The following is a 19,757-nucleotide window of genomic DNA, read 5'->3' on the forward strand; positions in this document are numbered from 1 at the left end:
TGTTCTATCTGTTATACCATTATCAGCATACAATTATCACAAATGTACATGCATTAAAAATATATTTAAAATTTTATAAAAAAAAATCAACCAGGCTAACATACTAACATACATACTAACATTAATTAAAATTTTCTATCACTACCCCAACAGATTATGCAATTAATGGTATACAACATTTGGTAAATTAAAATACATTCAATCTAAACTGTCCTCAATAGATGTCCTCTGCAACAGATTTTTTCACAGAGCCCTGAACTTTACTTTGAAACTTACATAAATTTATCTGTAATTAATTGAATCTTTCCTGAGCAGAAATGGAAAGTAAATTTACATTATAATAGAAAAATAATTGAAGTTACACTTTGAAAATTCCAGACACATTCTTTTAATTATACAGATGACACTTCTAGTTTGCGAGATAGTTTATAACTGAACAAAATTTAAACTATAAGTTGAAAATTAATTTCTTGTACATATTTATGATAATTGTAACATTAAACTAACTTAATGTTCATAAAACACCCATGATGATGAATTAGGTATATAATAACCTCAGCACCAATATTTTTTTTTTTTTTTTTGCTTGATTATATTGCCACATAAGCTTAAAGCTAGTGCACAGGATATGGAAATGGAATTTTGTAGCGTATGAAAAACACCATGCCTAACCAGGATTTGAACCCAGGACCTCTGAATGAAAGTTTGAGATGCTACCACTCATGCCACAGAGGCCGGTGCAAGTGATATATTACAGGAAATGTAGAACTTTCCCTCAAGTTTCCTCAAGACCATATTTTTAATCTTGATAAACTGGTACCATCTTATTAATAAAAAAAATCTTATTAAAATATATATATATAAATATATAAAATATATTAATTTTTAATAATTTATAAATAATATATTATTAAAAATTTATTTATTACTCATACTCAGGAATTTTTTTTCATAACGCTTAGTGTTTTTGATAGCTAGCCACCTTCTCCACAGCATTTATCAATGTTGTAATTGAATGTATGAAAAAATAATCAAAAACCATTTACAAAGATGAACCATGAACATTCTAATATTATTTTTAAATACTTTTAATTATAAAATGTTCTGAAAATGATTACTAGCCAAAGAAAACAAAATATAGAATCAAAAAAATACCTGCAAATAAGTAATAAATATATATTTTTTATGTAAGATAATTAATCTTTATATTTCTGGTCTGTTGATACACTGGTCTAGATATCTAAATTTCAGCAGTTCAACAAATTTATATATATTTGTTTAGAATAAAAGAGTTTTTACTTAAATCTCAGTTTTTTCATTTACAATACACATTCAATGTCATTATAAAGAAATGTCTTATAATTTGTCTGAAATAAAAAAAAAAACTATTCACTGAAGTAATTAAAATAAACAGAAGGAAATAAAATAAAGAAAAAGTAATAACCAAAAGATGAAAAAACGTTTCTATTTCTTTACGCCATAAATTTGAAAATTCATAATCTCTTTTTATTTTAAGAGTTCTTCTTGAGTATTTTACTGATAAATCAAAATAAAAAAAAAATCATCAGAGTTTAGAGAAGTAAAACTCTGATGGGACAATTGCCTTATTTTTCCTGGTATAATAAAACATACTATTTATACATGAATAAATTAAATTATAAGTTAAAATCGTTAAAAAAATTTAATTACACAGTCAAAATTTAAGTAAAGATAAGCTTACTACCATACATTTTAAAAATTTACTAAGCTCAGATTGTAACAATTAATATAATACACTAATTACCAGTATAATAATTATACAATTAACACAAAAGTCATTGTCAAATTTAATCCTTAAAAGTAGTTGAATAAATGGAAAACACTAAAAATTCATTATGACTGTAATTGAAATTTTAAAGTCTAACGTAAGGTTTTTTTGTAAACAAAATTTTTGTGCAAAAAAAATGTTATAAAACATTTCTCAAATAATTTCATAAATTTATATAATTTAAACAGATACACTTATATAATTTAAAACAAAAATCGCAACAAGTACTGTACACCTAAAAAAGAACATATATAAATATAGTATATATACATACATATAAGTGTGTATACTCATACGTATTCATACAAAGAAACATAATGAATGCAAGAGAAATTTAAAACAGACAGCTAACAGCAAAAACCAGTTCTTAATTATCTTATTTTTCTATTTTAAAAGTGTTCATAAGTATTACAAGAGACTTCTAGTTTTTAAAAACAATTTTTCCATAAACAAATATTTTTTTTGCGCATGAAGATAATAATACTGTAATTTTAAATTATGCAAACATATATACAAAGTCTTAATTAACTGTGCAAAAATTATTTCAGAATATTACACTTCAAATTTCTTAAATACATAAGAAACAAGAGATTTAAAAAAAAATTATCATGACTTTTTTAAAACAACAAATGATTTTTGGATGACAATGATTACAATGATTTTAATTGAAAAATGCTATAAGCTAGTTTCCATTGTAATCAATGTACGTGGACGTGTAGATGGTGAAGGCGAGGCGGTATTCTCATTTAAATGGTAAGATCGACGTTGTGAAAAAAATGCTCTTCTACAGATTTCACCTCGATCTGTTAAAGATCTTCTTAGACGTGTTAATGCTGGAAATCTTAACGCTTCTTCGTACGTTGGAGGATCTTCAGTAGTTGGAGTTGTTTGTTCTCGTCCATGGAATGGATCCTCAGGACAAGTTTCTGCTAATGAACTTGGATAATAAAGAACTAGTCTGTTCTGTGTTGAAGACCTGAAGTTTGATAAAAAAATACACATTAAAGATTTGTAATATAAAAAAAATTATTTTATTTGATGAGAACACTGAAGAAATAAAGAAATGGGTTCTGATTGGACATTTTTATGTCGAGATTGTGTTGTCTTTAACATAACAACTTTTGTAATGATTGAACTTTATCACAAAAAAAAATTGGATTATTATTAATTTTGAACCATTCACTATTTAATAGCTATCAAACTTTTAATGTTTTTTATTATTGAATGACGGTATTTTTTAATAACCTTTAATATTTTTTATAAATTTGTTTTATTATTTGCAACTAGCAGAAGTAGCTAGTTGCAAAATCAACCATTTCAAAATTAAAAACCATCTAGATAAGTAAACCTGCTGCAAAAGTAGCCAATTACATTTTCAATCGTTAATTAAAATTATCAGAGTGTGGTACACTTGTTATTATTTTCTTATTTAGTATTGTATGATTTTTCTTAAAATTTCAAAATAAAGACAACATCAAAATCACTATTATTACAAAAAAAAGCAGTTTTCGCATTTCCTAAACATTTTAGGTTGCTTTAATTAGATGGTTTTGCAACTCATCAACTCAAATGAAAATAACAGAGATACATAACTTCGTGCTAACAAAGTTTCTAATATCCATTTTAAATTGTTATTGTTAAGGGATTGCAGTTTTTACTAGATAAAATGCATCAACTCACTCAACTAACTCACTTGCATTGATTGCAGCACTTAAATGAGGAACAGGAGGGACCAGAACTTTTCCGCTACAAAATCCAACCTCGATACTTCCCTATAATCTTTGAATTTTACCACAGACCATCCAGACCTTGAACCACCAGTTCCAACAGCACTCTTGCCACGATTCAAACATGGTTTCTTGCCGTCCAGTACCATTATAACCTATTGATATTGACCTATAATTTTTCGTTTGACTAAGTGAGCCAGGGGGAGGCAAGTGCCCACCCTGTCCCATCGTGGTTATGCTTATGAAAGCATATTAAAATCTGTTGAAAAATTAATTAAATACACAGTTTTTACTATAGGAAGTATTTAGTTTATATGTTTTCAGATTATTTTCTACAACTACCTTTTTTAAATAGAAATTTGTATTTAAAATATATTAGGGTGTCCTAAGAGTAATATTTGTTTTACTTATTGTTGTTACTAAGTAATATCCAAGATATCAAAGCAAATAAAATCTGTTAAAAAATTAATTAAATTCAATGTTTTTACTAAAAGTATAATGTTAGGTTATTGCTTACAATAACAATTGTATTCTAAGTAAACGAAGTTTGTGAATTATCTACAAAAGGTATTTTAAATAAGTTTAAAATTTAATAAGATGTATCTTTTACAGCAAACAAAACTGACTACAAAATAAAGTAAAAACAGATTTCTTTATATTTAAGAATTTTATTTTTGTTATACAGAAAGGAAGGTAGTGAAGAACAAATCATTGGCCTCCAGCCTGAATGTCATGGCTACCTAAAATGTCTTAAACAGTAATCATGTACATTTAATCATTAATAATCTTGTTAACTTCAATAAGATTTACAAATAAATAAAAGGTTTAATCAACCAATAAATAAGAGTAACTTAAACAGGGAATATATTAAGACATATGCAGGTCACATGGCAGCTTACATGGTATCAGTGTTCATATGTTGAAATGTCATTTGCATTATTGATGTGACATCTATGTTCATATATGGTATGGTTTACTTATCTCTATGGGTACAGCAATCTTTTTATAAGTGTGATGTGTTACCATTTCTAAACAGTTGTTTTTTTACAATTTATACGTTAAAACTTATTGCTTTTTTTATTTTTACAAGATAACAGAAAGTTACTTTTTTATTATGAAAGATCAGGAATCAATAGCTATGGTCATTAGCCCAATGGAAATTGGTAGCATATGACAAAAAGGTCTGGCTGGGATTCAAAACTGAAACCTCTACATAAAATGTGAAAGTTCAAGAAAGTTATTTATTTTAATCGGATTGATTTAAGTTTTATATAAATTAATTCTATTATCAGTTTGTTTAATTAAGAAAGTTCATAAAATATTTTTTTCTTAAAAATAATTTTTCAGTGAAGCACTAAAATCTTGTAATATATTTTGTTGGTACTTTTTTATCAGTTTTATTTAAATAATTTTATATCAGAGGTTTATTCAGACTCATATTATAATATTCCTGAACAGCAAATATAATTAGTGCACCTTGAATTCATAATTAAAAAGTAAATAAATTTTTTTACAAAGAAATGAAATATTTATTTGTAAAATTCAAAAAATGGCATTGTTTTATTTAACTTTTTATATTAATTAGGTTCTTCCTTATTATTCCTAAACAATTTAAGCAATTTTTTTTAATAAAATATATAATTATATTTATATATAGTATTTAAGTAAATCATAAATGATACTACACACTGCTTATAGGTGCATCGTACTAACATAGATACAGCCTCTCCAAATGAAATTTATGTACTAATAAGTGATATGATAATACATCATTTAATGAACTATTGAGCTCACAAGTGCAATATGATTTCCTTTCCCCTCATTCTCCTCTTTCCTTTTCCTTCCCTCATTTCTGTTTCTCATATTTTCCTTTCCCTTACCCCTTTTCTTTTTTCCTTTCCCCTTTACATGTCCTTTTCCTAGTTTTTCTTTTCCCTGTTTTCCCCTTTTTTTCTTTTTTCCATTTTCCCCTTCTTCCCTTTTACCTTTATCAATTTTTCCCTTTTCTGATTTTTCCCTTTCTTCCTTTTCCCCATGCGTAAATTGGTCCAGTAGTTTTTTAGTCTATAGCGGACAGACATATCGGAAACATTAAAATGGAATCATCAAATATTTAGTATAGTGTGCTTTTACATCAAAAAGATAGCACTGTTTTTTAAAAAAGCATGTTTTTACCTGTCACAGGTGTGACATCTTAGGTATATAAATAGTAGGTACCTAAAAACATGTGCGTCTTCGAATGCAATGTTGTGTCAAAATTTAAAAGCAATCGGTGAAGAACTTTTGGAGATTTAAGATTTTGAACAAACAAACATTTACATTTTTATAGATTTTAAAATTATAATATTTATTAAATTTTAAGAATTATATATAATTTTGCATAATTATTATACTGAATAATAGAAAAATCAAGTATTATATATCAAAGTAAAATTCTCTAAAAATGTACATTTTGAAAGGGAATAATAATAATTAAACACTGATTAATTTTTTAATGTTGTATTCTAAAAGACATCAAATATATATATCTAGTGAACATTTGTTAAGAGAGGGCTCGTAATTAGTTTCAACTCGTGTTTACCTGATCCCTGTTACACTCTGTGTGGCAAAAGGATGGTTATAACACTCCCAACAATAGAACCCAACAATAACTTTGAAGGACAATATAGAAAAAACACTGTTAAAATAAAATGTTAGCACTTCCTTTCCATAGGAAAGGAAGTGCTAACCCTTTTGTTCCATTCTGACAGACATTACATATAATTACTATATAAGAAGCAGTTTAAAATTTTAATACTCCTTTTGAGCAACTCCTTTTTATAAACTTTTGGAAGTCTTGTGTCTTGTATCAGAAGTGAAAACAAATTTTAACAGAAAGAATTATTATCTACCAAATACAACTGGCTCATATATCTATTTCTTAATCAAGGAACTATTTCTGAAAAGGCTTTATAATATTTCAGATTTTAAAGCAACAAGAATGTAAAATTGATGAAGTATTCTATATCAGCTAAGACTGGTTTAACAGATTTAGAAGATGATCAAAATTACATAACTTTAAAGATTGGATAACTTTGAAAGTTCAGGTTCAGCTACTGAAAATGATCTAAGAGTAACACATAATTCAAAGTAACAGAAGTAATGTCAAATAAGTTGAGTTCACTAACTCAACTTATTTGACATTAATATGTCAATTAAATTATTATTTACTGGAAATGTATACCATCATGAATGGATACAGCAAACAAGAAAAATGTGTAGCTCATTTGATGGTTGTGACAGATCATGTAACTATGTTTATGTTACAGAACCAAATAAAATTTGATTTTCAGATTAAAATATTGTTTTTAATTTCACCTAAAAAGTACACTGAGAAAGTTCACTACCTTTTTGCAGTTGAGTCTGTAGCCCTAGGGTCTGTTACCCTATTATTTAATAGGGTAATGCTAAAGGCTCAATTGATGATCATTCTCAAAGAACCAATCAGACAATTAATTATACAGTATCAAACAAATACTTCTAATTAATTTATTTTCTAAACATGTTACAGGTACAATTTATCCAGCAAGCCTGAACTTTGGTATAGTTGCTTGTTTACCAGGTGGATTCATTTTACTAAAAAAATTCATATGAAGTCATGAAATGAATGTAGCTAAACATTTGGAGGATGGACTAATGAAAATTTTAAACAAATTTAATATTCTCTTTATGAAAAAAATAATACACCAGAAATAATATTATTGAAATTTTATGAAAAAACAAATAAAAAACCCTCTTCCCGTAAATCGTTTTTACACATTTTTCTGATTTGTTACTGTTTCAGTCATCAAACAGCATTAAAAAAAAATGTTTTTCTCAATGAGATATTGTACGAATGAGAACTATTTTTTTTAATTCTTATCATAGGAGTGGTCAAAATATATTCCCAATAAAAATGGGATAACTGTGTTTGAATCTATCAACCTGAAAAATGTTATATATTTTTACTTTTCCGTTTAGCACTATAGCAGTAGAAGGGAAAGTATTGTAATCCAGCCCAGTTTGAGCATATGCAGTTTTCACCGGATCTTGATGTTTTGATTCCTAAGAACCAAAAACAGGATAGAAATCTTCCAGATCTTTGTATGTACGTGTGTTTTTGGTGTCTCACACCTTTTATCTCCAGAACTACTACACCGATTTTGACCAAACTTGCTTAGATTACTTCTGTATATAGGACATTGATGCAATTAAATTTTCAATTCAAAAGTTCAGGGGGGGTGAGGCTGTAGAGCAAGGTCACTCTTACTATCTCGAGATTTTGTCTAATTAAGGTTTTATTTTTCTTAGGCACATTTGTTAACAACTAAAAAATAATATTTGCAAACAATTTTTTTTTCAAAATCGTACCCCCACCCCAAAAAATGCTCTTAACTAGTTACTAAGTGGATATACTGAAGGGCTATACTAGTGCTCCTTGTGTATGACTTTCAGTGACAAGAAAGTCTAAAACTGTGTTGTCAGCTTTTTTTCTAAATGAGATGTTATAAGGCTGACAATTATCTAACTTTAACCATACTAGAATATCAAAATGTTGTCTTTTTAGGTATTTTTACAATATTGGATAAATTATATGGGATAAATTTATTACAGGAGTGAATTTTTATAAATATTTATTAATTGAATAAATAAATTAAGAATATTTTTTTACTACTACTTTTAGATAAGTAAATAAACAAATAAGAGTAAAAAAGAAACATTTTATTTTTTTTACAGACAAATTTTAAAGTTCTATGCAAACACTGGGAAAGTTCAATAAGAATGTTATTTCTAATTGTCAGTTATGAATGATTCTGATACCTAAGGGTACGAGGGAAAGGAAAAGAAAAAATGATTGTAAAATAAAACTTTTTAGTATGTGACCAAAAATTTGTCTGTTCTCAAAAATTTAATCTGTTCTCAATTTATCTGAACTGATAAGGATTATACTTTTTGAAAGTCAAATTCAGCAACTTTGATGGTGAGTAAGTACAATACAAAATTCTATTGTATATTAAAAAATTTAATGAAATAACTAACCTTGATAAAGTTGTTTCAAACTGAGCACTTCCTCTAGACCATGAAGATCTTTGACCTGGATTAAAATTTAGAATGCTATTCCAGGAACGACGATTACTATTACGACGTTGTTGTTGCTCCTGTATGCCTGTTCCATCGTTATTTGTTATATTATTGTTATTGTTATTATTGTTGGAGTTACGAATGCTGTATGACGAATTAGTTGGTTGAATTCTACTATCAGTAGCTGACATTAGAAGCGCTTCTGAATAACTAGGTACCAGACTAGTATTTTCTCTGATACACCACTCTAATTCTCCACTATCTACAGTGCTTGCTCCTTGAGATAACTGGCCTCTACTATAAATAGAATGAGGCATAACAGTTGGAGTCGTTACACTGCTACCATTATTTTCATAATTTACACCAAATAATTTTGTCACCTAAAACGTAATAAGATTATTACAATAAAAATTGAATAATATATTTAAAATATCACATGAACTTCAGCACATATTCAGGTAAAATATAAATTATAATTATTTGATCCATGTCTTTAGAATTAACTATTAATTTTATGGAGAGTTCATTCAGATTAATCTAAATTTATTTTTTAACCACTTTTTTAAAACATTTCCAACGTTCAAATTGAAATATGGCTTAAGAATACATCTAGTTAGTTTCATAATTAAATTTATAAAATTATTACAATATTTTTAAACAATTTTAAGACATTTTTTATAAATTTGTAGTTAAGCATCCTAGCGGATTAATAATTAATATCAAATATAATTGATATTAATTATTATATTATAATAAGTAATTATATTGATATTAAATAATTATAATATAATTTTTTTTTAAATTCAAAAAAAGAAGGAGTAACTAAGAAGGGGTAACATCCTATTTTTTTATTTTTTAAAATTCAAACATGTGATGAGTGGTATGCACTGTGAAAGTGATAATGTAAATTTTTAAAAAGAATAAGCAGTAAATAATATTTTTATTTTGTATATTATTAATAATAATTTTAAGGATATGAAAGTAATTATGCAATTAATTATAAGTAACTGTTTTAATATGCATGTATGTATAAAAGCTTACAGCACAACATTACATTGTTATAAATTAAACTAACATCAGAACTAGGTACTCAATTTTTCTTGAACAAAATTTATTTACATAATTAACTATTGAGAACGTATTTATAGCTTTAATAACCATGAAATGATCTGACTGCATTATAAAGAGAAATTAAGTTACATTATAACCAAACCAATAGTCTAATTAATTAAATTGTTCAGACTATTTGCTTTACAATCAGCACTTCCTACTAATTATTACTGAAAACTAACTTCTAATCAAAATAATAGTCACAAAACACTTCTAATTAGTTTATCTTCATAAAAATACCACATACAATGTCACAATGAAAATGAACTAACTTTACTTATAACACTGAAAAAGTATATATTATTATCATAGACTATTTTATGAAAATGTTTTACCCTATTGAGTATAGCCTGTGCACAAATGCATTATCTCTTGCAAAAAGGGTTACATTAATTGTTCCTTTATACTGTCTGTCCCAGTCTTTTCAGAATTTTATGACAATTTTACTGGATAAATCTATTAAATGAATTTATCCAGTTTAAGTTCATTTAAGAGGTCTTGAATGAATGGTTTGATGAGAAATAGACTTTATTTCATTTATTTAAATTTTATCCTTAATTTTGTATTAGGACCTCTGGAAATGGAACCAGCTCATTTGGTAGACTGTACAGCAGGATACTGAAAGCAAGAATAAAGTATTTTATAAAATGTAGAAGAGAAAATCAGGTTTATAGTAGAGGGGTCTTGCCTGGGAAATATATTTAGCTTGCAATAATTAAAAAAAAGGACATCAAGAACCTTGACATGCATTTGGGACTGATAGATAGGGAGAAGGCTTATGACGCTGTCTTGCTAACAATATTGTTTGATGTTTTACAGAGGTCTAATTTCAATTATGTGTAAGTATGAATGATTATTGATTATTACAATGTACAAAGATTACTGTGGTTCAATTAAATTAGGAAAAGATTTATCACCTTCATTTCATAGTACAAAGTTTGGAAATAATGATGTTGACTACTTCCAACAATTTCTAAATTCTATTCAAATGAATACAATGGGAAGACAGATCTGTAAATATTTCAAAATAGGAATTAAGATAGAATGGCTACCTTTAGACCTTGCTGTTTGAAGATGATCAATTGCTTATTGCTGAAGATGCCAAAAAGCTAGCATACAAGATTAGAAACTTGGATGATGAATACGCAAAATAGTGTTTTGTTTTCAACAAAACAGAGTAACTAGGAGTTGGTAAATCCCAAGAAAATCTTATATTGGAGGATAAAGAAGTGAGATGTCTAGGAACCAGTGCAAGCACTATGGCTCCATATTCATGAGCAGCCCTGAGGACTGCAATAGTGGTATCAGACACAGATTGGAACATGGCCGGAAGGCAACATGAAGTTTAAATTCAAGGTTGTAGTCATCCAACTTGGGACAAGTACAAAGTTAATAGTTTATACAGATGTGGTGCAATCTATAACAATTTATGTTTCTGAGAGCTGGCAACTGAATGTGAGAAACAGAATTTGGAGGTGTTAAAAATGGATCACTTTCTGTGCAACCAGAGTATCTAGAGTTGATATCTAAGTGTAGTAGAAACTTAGGTGTTCACTCAGAAGCAGTTTAATAATAAAAGAGCCTTCATACACAGTGTCACTGTTGGTAAAGAAATTGGGTGAGTTATGTCATTTTGTTAACTATTATAAATATTAATATTAATTTTCTGTCCAGACTAATGATCTTTTGAACATTTTTGCATGTTAGCCTTTATCAATTGTTGATAAAAATTAAACAAATAAATAATTCTTTTTTACGTTATAAAAACTTCTCCTTAGAAGCTTTATGAAAATTTTCTTTTTAATTCCCAAGCAATTAATCATTAAAGCTGTGACAAGGTTTGGCACACAATAATTATGATGATATTAAGTATTCTTTTATACATAACTTAATTTATGATATCTCATTAATACTAAAGAAAATACTAACATTCATTAACATAAATTACAGCAAAACCACATTTTTTTAATAAACTGACTTACCTTTTTTTCTACATTTCAACATCATACCTAGCAGAAGGCAATACATTATTAATTCATTATGATTTTATTATTCAAGCACCAATAGACTTATACTTAATTGTAGTTAATAACAGATTAATTTTAAAGTGTATTGAAAATACCAAACCTGACCAAGATTCAAACCCTGAACCTTCTGGATGAAAGGCATAAATGCTGTCACTCTGCCACAGAGGTTGGTAATAAAAGAAGAGTATTCAAAATACTCTGCTTATAAATCGCTTATGTAAGCAAAAAAAAAAAGTATTGTTTTACAATTTCAATAAACCTTATATAAATGAAAAATTTTGCATTACTCTTTTATTTAGATTAAAACAACAATTAAACCCAAAATAATTCCATTAAAATTTCTCTTACTGAAGCTGAGTCATACATGTTTTTACATTTGACCCATTTGCTAGTAATGATAGTAAATTTGGTGTATCACCAAACGAGTTTGTTTCTAACTCAACAATTAGTAATTCTTGTGAAAATAAAAGGTTTTTTTCTTTCTATTAATTTGTTATTTTTTTCATAATTCTTTTCATTCATCTATTTACTATCAATCTGTTACCTAAGTATATTGGATTCATCATGGTGTCTTTTGTTAATATGTAATTATGCATATCTAAATTATGAATTTGTGCATAAAACTTTAATATATAATTAAAAGTAGTTATAAAATAATGTTGGGATGGAAATACTAGAGGGACAATTTAGTTAGAGCTTTTACTTTTGGTGTTACATACTTTTTTGTAAATGCAAAATGTTCAATAATAAATACATCACTATAAATGCAAATAAATTAAAAATATTATTGTAAAATTAATATACATGCATTAAAAATCATATCAATAAAAATAAGACAGAAATACATGAACAATTATATGATATTTGTTTGTTAACAGTATATGCTACTGTATAGTGTACAGATGTGATATGGCTTTTAACTCATTTCATTAAAAAAAAGAAAAAAAAAGAGTTGTGGACTGAAGTATAATGTCTTTTATTGTTCAATTTCTTTTACAAAAACAATGACAATTTTTTAATTGTTTAGTGGAAATTTTGAAGACAGTTTGGTATTCATTGTAATTGACCTGTTCTGTAAGTCTAACCTCAAAAGAATTGAGTTCAACATTTTGAAGCTGAAGGCTACATATAAAAAATACAAGTTGCAGCATAACAAAAACATAAACAAACATATTAATAATAAAGCTGCAAAAAAGTCTATTAAACAAAGTTCCAACTAATCAGTACATCAACACTTAAGCTATCTAAAACCATTGTTTAGTAAATTTTATGTGTAAAAATATAAAACTTCACTAGTAACCTACAAAATGATGTGCTGTAAAAATACGGCTAAGAAAATCAAAAACTGAAATATTGAATGATGAAGCTAATTTTCATTTATCAGTTTTTTTTTTTTTTAATTAACCTTTTCTTATTATACTTCTGTGGTAATCCCATAAGAATCAAGGAGCATTTCATGAGAGAATTATTAATTTTCCAAAGGTACACTGTGATTCACAATCAATTCCTTTTGAATTATTGGACTTCATGATTTTACAGTTGATAGAGAAAGGGGTGAAAACATGATTCCCACATTAAAACCTTTTTAGAAATTTTTTTCCTAATTTTTTCCCAATATCTCACACTACTCAGGAGTATAACAATTTCAAATAGAAGTTAATTGAATTCCTGTGGAGATGTTGCAAAGAGTGATGGGTGAACTATACAAAATTATTACCATGTGCCTGTACGAAAATGGTTGTTTATTTAATAAATACGATTTTCTGATAATTTATAAATGATTTACATTTTTAATTTATTCACTAGAAATTAAATAATGAAATAATTTACTATTTTATTATAATTCTAAAATCACTAGATTCACTGGTGTCCTGTATTACTAAGTTATAAATAAAAAGTCAGTAATTTTGAAAATTGTATTAAACAATTCATTTTTTTAATATAAAATAATTTTACACAAAAAAAAAAAATATTCTATAATAAATCAAACCTCAAATAAATCAAATAATTTAATCTCATTTGTCTGTTTTTTATATATAGCAACATATTTTTAAATAATGAATATTCAAAAACAAAAACATAATTTTCAGGTTAAGGGTGTCCTCCATCCTACCTCACTTAAACATGCCTTCACCACTAAGATTACAGTCCTATAATTTCTGTTTTTCTTATGTTTTATTTAAATTAGCTCATTTTTAATTTAATTTCAGATTGGATTAATTTTAGAACCTTTTTTGTAGAGTTTCTCAATTCTAGTTTTTTTTAATATTTAAAAACTTATGCTGTTTTCTTTGTAAGTGTCCTTTACAGTTTTTTTTTTAAATTACCTCAAACTCAGTCTTAATAACCAATACCTTATTTTTTGAGGGCTTTTTATTACAACTTTCTGAATAAATCCCTTTTTTCTAATAAAAGCCTCTTTTCTGGTTATAAACTACCATCAGATCAAATCTCTGCAAGTTGTAGTTCTAGAGCAAAATTTAATACATGTGCTCCTAGATGTAATCCCAGTAAAAGTGATTTTAAAATATGGGAGTTACGTAGTACTATTTAAACATTGTTAAAGAAAAATCTTAATTTTAAATTATGTTAATTTTTTTATTTAACAATTCCATTGGTCCTCTTTTAAAATATGACAACCTTTGAGTCAATTGATATCAGGCATTAAGTCTTTGATTTTTGTTTATGTTATGTTTCCAAGTATGAAAAATTTTAAGTCTGTAACGTATGCATAATGATAAAAGATTTGATTTTATGCTGGTGAGTGCCACCTCCGTAAATGTATAAACTGGCATCACAAAACTGTGCTCCATACAGCAAATCATTCAGTAATTCTAATTATATATAATTTTGTAAATTGTTTTATTATAACTCTATGTATAAATTTTCATTAAAATTACAAGCATAATTATGAGTACATATTAAAAACATTTGAATGAAACATGAACAAAATTTACAAAACAACTAAACTGTAAATTATTATTATGTAATGCAAGCAGAAATATTAACATGGTGTAAACCAAAATCATATTTCTATAATAATATTTTTCCATAAGGAATGTTCATTTGTGACTGGGTGGAAAGCCATGCTAAAATATAAAAATATTGCAGTGTTTTTATTTGCTGCAATAATTGCTGTTTTCAAGAACTCATCATTTGCTACCAAAACTAGTGGATGGTATTTGCTGAAATATCAGTAATTACAAGAACTTTTGATAATTATATTAATGATAATGGATGGGAAGCAGAGTTGATTGAAAAAAATAAATCGTTAATTTTGTAGTTGAACAAGAAATTTTTGTACTTCAAGATGAGTAATGACATACTACTGCTATCTAAGAAGTCTTACCTCAAGCATCTTTTTCAGCCATGACTGGTAAAATTGTACTATAATATAAATTTTGCAAAAGAGATGTTTCAAACCAATATACTAGACCATAAATTTTGTTTCACAGATAATATAAAAGAAGATAAATATATATTTGTATGTCATATAATTTACAACTGCATATTATTATGAAGGTATGCTTTCATTTTATAGCATGTTAAATAAATTACTACATGAGCTATAATTATAATTTACATAATAAGCTACCAATTAACCAATGAGACGCCAATCAGTCTTTAGTATTGACATGAGAATATAAAATAATATGTACTTTGATCCACAAAAGTTTTCCTAGTAAAGGAAAGTTGAAGCAAGAGAAATAGCACAGTCAAAGATATATTATTACCTAGTAATGTGTCATTAAAAAATTAAAATAGGAGCAAAAGTAGGATTCAGACCTGCTGAAAACTATTAAAAATGAACTACTGAAAACGATTCAATATTTTTGAACTGAACTTTTTACTGGTGATGATAGTTGGATGTTTCGATATAATCCTCACACAACATTTTGAAAAGTTCAGGTGACAAAAGTTTAAAATGGATTCATCATCTACTCCTCTTCAGAAAATATGTTTCATTTTCAAAACCATGTTGATCACCTTTTTTGATTCCAATGGGAATTTTTCATCTGGAATTTGTTCCTCAAGGAACAATGATATGAAGAAGTTCTATGAGAAGTATTACAGATGATGTGGAATATAGTTTGTCAGGCGAGATGCAAAACTGGTTAATTAAAAAAAATGGTAGTTGTTGGATGACAATGTACCTACCCATTCTCAAATAAGATTTAGGCATTTTGGGGGACAAAAAAGAGATTAATCCTAAAACACTCTATTCTCCACATTTTGTTCCTAAAAGTTAACTTTTTATTCTATAAAATCAAAATAACTATGAAATTTAAGCTGTGATCACAACAACATTAACAGAAATTACATAGTGAAAGCATTACCGGAAGAAAAATTTCAAAATTGTTTCTAAATCTTGTGCCAAAGGTACAAGATTAATAGCATGTGGACATTAGAAGCAATTACTTCAAAAATATAAACTTTAATTTGGCAAGAGTAATATTATTAATTTCTGTAGATTCATTAGTCTCTTTATTTAATTGGCACACTTTGTATTCTAATGAGTGAATTATTATATTAAATTATTACTTAGTCTGATGAGAAAATGTTAAAAATGATTTTTGAACGATCAATAATTTGCATTTTTTTCCTAACACTATTTTATTTATAAATTTATGTCTCTACTATCATTTTACAGTAAAATGAAAATAAAACACAATTATAATTGATTTTATGACAATTTTTTTTAAATTTCTTTGACTGTTTTAAAATGACAGCCTCCCAAAGTTGATTAATTTTATGATCAAAACTTTGAAAGCTTGACTGTAAATTTTAAGAGTAGAAGGGTTTTACGAAAAAATTATTTATAAGAAACAGTATATGAGTAGGTAAAGCAATTATAAATTTCTTTCCCACATAAAAAAAAAAGCTACTTCTTACAACCTCCGTCAAAATTTGCATAACTGTTAAAATTCTTTAACAGTTATTTACTGATCTTAAAATCAAACTGCTGATGAATAAAAGCAACATGAAAACAAACACTATGGTGCTGACACATAAAGAATTTAATTGATACTGTTTTTCAGTTGATGAGATGATTTCTCCGTCTCTGTGATTGTTGTGCTTTGGTTTCCATGTCAACCCATGTCTCATTGTCATAAAAGTTTTAATAACATTTCTGTCATCATTTCATTAATACAAAAGTTCCCAATAAGTAACATCATTTCTGTTTCTTGGTTAGCAGCACCTGCATAAATTTTGCCATATCCAATATTCTCCAAAATAAAGAGGCTAAGTTTTATAAATTCTCATTTTTTCATATATTTCACAGAAAGTTGGCTGAAAATTTTCCCTGACAACATTACCCATTTTTCAATATGAATTTTTCCAGTCAATTTTCACTGTCTAGAATTTATATTGTTTTTCTGTCCAGTTCAAAACAAACCACTTATAAAGTTACACATTACACTTTATAACTGTATTACAGCATTTTTTTTTCCTCCTCTATGAATCATGAGACCTTGCCGTTGGTGAGGGGGCTTGAGTGCTCAGGGATACAGAGTAGCTGGACCGAAGGTGCAACCATATCGGAGAGGTATCTGTTGAGAGCCAGACTAAGGAATGATTCCTGAAAGAGGGCAGCAGCTCTTTCAGTAGTTGTTAGGGGCATAAGTCACAATGACTTAAACGGCCATATCAACATCACTCAGTCCTCTGAGTACTGCGCAGCTGAAAGCAATGGAAAACTACAGCTGTTTTTTTTTCCAAGAAAATGTGGCTCTGCATTTTCAAAAGTAATAATGGAGGCGCCTTCCTTGGTAAAATATTCCGGAGGTAAAATAGTCCCCCGTTCGGATCTCCGGGTGGGGACTACTAAGGAAGGGGTCACCAGAAAAGTAAAAAATAACATTCTACGAGTCGGAGCGTGGAATGTTAGAAGCTTAAAAAAGGTTGGTAGGCTAGAGAATTTAAAAAGGGAAATGGATAGGGTAAACGTGGATATAGTAGGAATTAGTGAGGTTCGGTGGGAAGAGGAAGGCGACTTTTGGTCGGGTGACTTTAGAGTAATTAACTCAGCGTCAAATAATGGGCAGGCAGGAGTAGGTTTCGTGATGAACAAGAAAATAGGGAGGAGAGTGGAGTATTTCAAGACGCATAGCGATAGAGTCATTGTAATAAGGATAAATTCAAAACCTAAACCGACAACGATTGTTAACGTCTATATGCCTACAAGCGCCCATGATGATGATGAGGTAGAATGTGTATACGAAGAGATTGATGAAGCAATTAAACACGTAAAAGGAGATGAAAATTTAATAATAGTTGGAGATTGGAATGCAAGCATTGGAAAAGGCAAGGAAGGAAATATAGTGGGTGAATACGGGCTGGGCAAAAGGAATGAAAGAGGGGACCGACTTATAGAGTTTTGCGCGAAGTATAATTTAGTAATTGCCAACACCCAATTTAAAAATCATAATAGAAGAATATACACTTGGAAAAAGCCAGGCGATACTGCAAGGTATCAGATAGATTATATCATGGTTAAGCAAAGATTTAGAAATCAACTCGTGGACTGCAAAACTTACCCTGGAGCAGACATTGATAGCGACCATAATTTGGTGATAATGAAATGTAGATTGGGGTTTAAAAACCTGAAGAAAAGGTGTCAGATGAATCGGTGGAATTTAGAGAAGCTTGAGGAAGAGGAGGTAAAGAAGATTTTTGAGGAGGACATCGCAAGAGGTCTGAGTAAAAAAGATAAGATAGAAAATGTAGAAGAAGAATGGGAGAATATTAAAAAGGAAATTCTTAAATCAGCAGAAGCAAACTTAGGCGGAATAAAGAGAACTGGTAGAAAACCTTGGGTTTCAGACTATATATTGCAGCTGATGGATGAACGTAGAAAATATAAGAATGCTAGTGATGAAGAAAGTAAAAGGAACTATCGGCAATTAAGAAATGCTATAAACAGGAAGTGTAAACTGGCGAAAGAAGAGTGGATTAAAGAAAAGTGTTCAGAAGTGGAAAGAGAAATGAACATTGGTAAAATAGACGGAGCATACAGGAAAGTTAAGGAAAATTTTGGGGTACATAAATTAAAATGTAATAATGTGTTAAACAAAGATGGTACAGCTATATATAATACGAAAGGTAAAGTCGATAGATGGGTGGAATATATTGAAGAGTTATACGGAGGAAATGAATTAGAAAATGGTTTTATAGAGGAAGAAGAGGAAGTTGAGGAGGATGAAATGGGAGAAACAATACTGAGATCTGAATTTAAGAGAGCATTAAAAGATTTAAATGGCAGAAAGGCTCCTGGAATAGACGGAATACCTGTAGAATTACTGCGCAGTGCAGGGGAGGAGGCGATTGATAGATTATACAAACTGGTATGTAATATTTATGAAAAAGGGGAATTTCCGTCAGACTTCAAAAAAAGTGTTATAGTAATGATACCAAAGAAATCAGGGGCAGATAAATGTGAAGAATACAGAACAATTAGTTTAACTAGTCATGCATCAAAAATCTTAACTAGAATTCTATACAGAAGAATTGAGAGGAGAGTGGAGGAAGTGTTAGGAGAAGACCAATTTGGTTTCAGGAAAAGTATAGGGACAAGGGAAGCAATCTTATGCCTCAGATTAATAGTAGAAGGAAGATTAAAGAAAAACAAACCAACATACTTGGCGTTTATAGACCTAGAAAAGGCATTCGATAACGTAGACTGGAATAAAATGTTCAGCATTTTAAAAAAATTAGGGTTCAAATACAGAGATAGAAGAACAATTGCTAACATGTACAGGAACCAAACAGCAACAGTAGCAATTGAAGAACATAAGAAAGAAGCCATAATAAGAAAGCGAGTCCGACAAGGATGTTCTCTATCTCCGTTACTTTTTAATCTTTACATGGAACTAGCAGTTAATGATGTTAAAGAACAATTTAGATTCGGAGTAACAGTACAAGGTGAAAAGATAAAGATGCTACGATTTGCTGATGATATAGTAATTCTAGCCGAGAATAAAAAGG

At 28.2% G+C, this 19,757-nt stretch overlaps 1 protein-coding gene across 1 annotated transcript in view; it reads right to left on the bottom strand.

The window, feature by feature from the left end:
* Positions 1–2,425: 2,425 nt before the first annotated feature.
* LOC142331533 (transmembrane protein 151B-like) overlaps positions 2,426–19,757 on the bottom strand; it is a 452,942-nt gene continuing 435,610 nt past the window's right edge. Inside the window, exons 6-7 of the mRNA XM_075377518.1 lie at positions 8,593–9,014; positions 2,426–2,783 (exon numbers count right to left, since the gene is read on the bottom strand). Coding sequence (XP_075233633.1) covers positions 2,483–2,783; positions 8,593–9,014 — 723 coding nt within the window. The 3' untranslated portion in view covers positions 2,426–2,482. The remainder of the gene's footprint in view (positions 2,784–8,592; positions 9,015–19,757) is intronic.

Source organism: Lycorma delicatula, chromosome 10, assembly GCF_047948215.1.
Source record: "Lycorma delicatula isolate Av1 chromosome 10, ASM4794821v1, whole genome shotgun sequence".
Taxonomy (NCBI): Eukaryota; Metazoa; Arthropoda; class Insecta; order Hemiptera; family Fulgoridae; genus Lycorma; species Lycorma delicatula.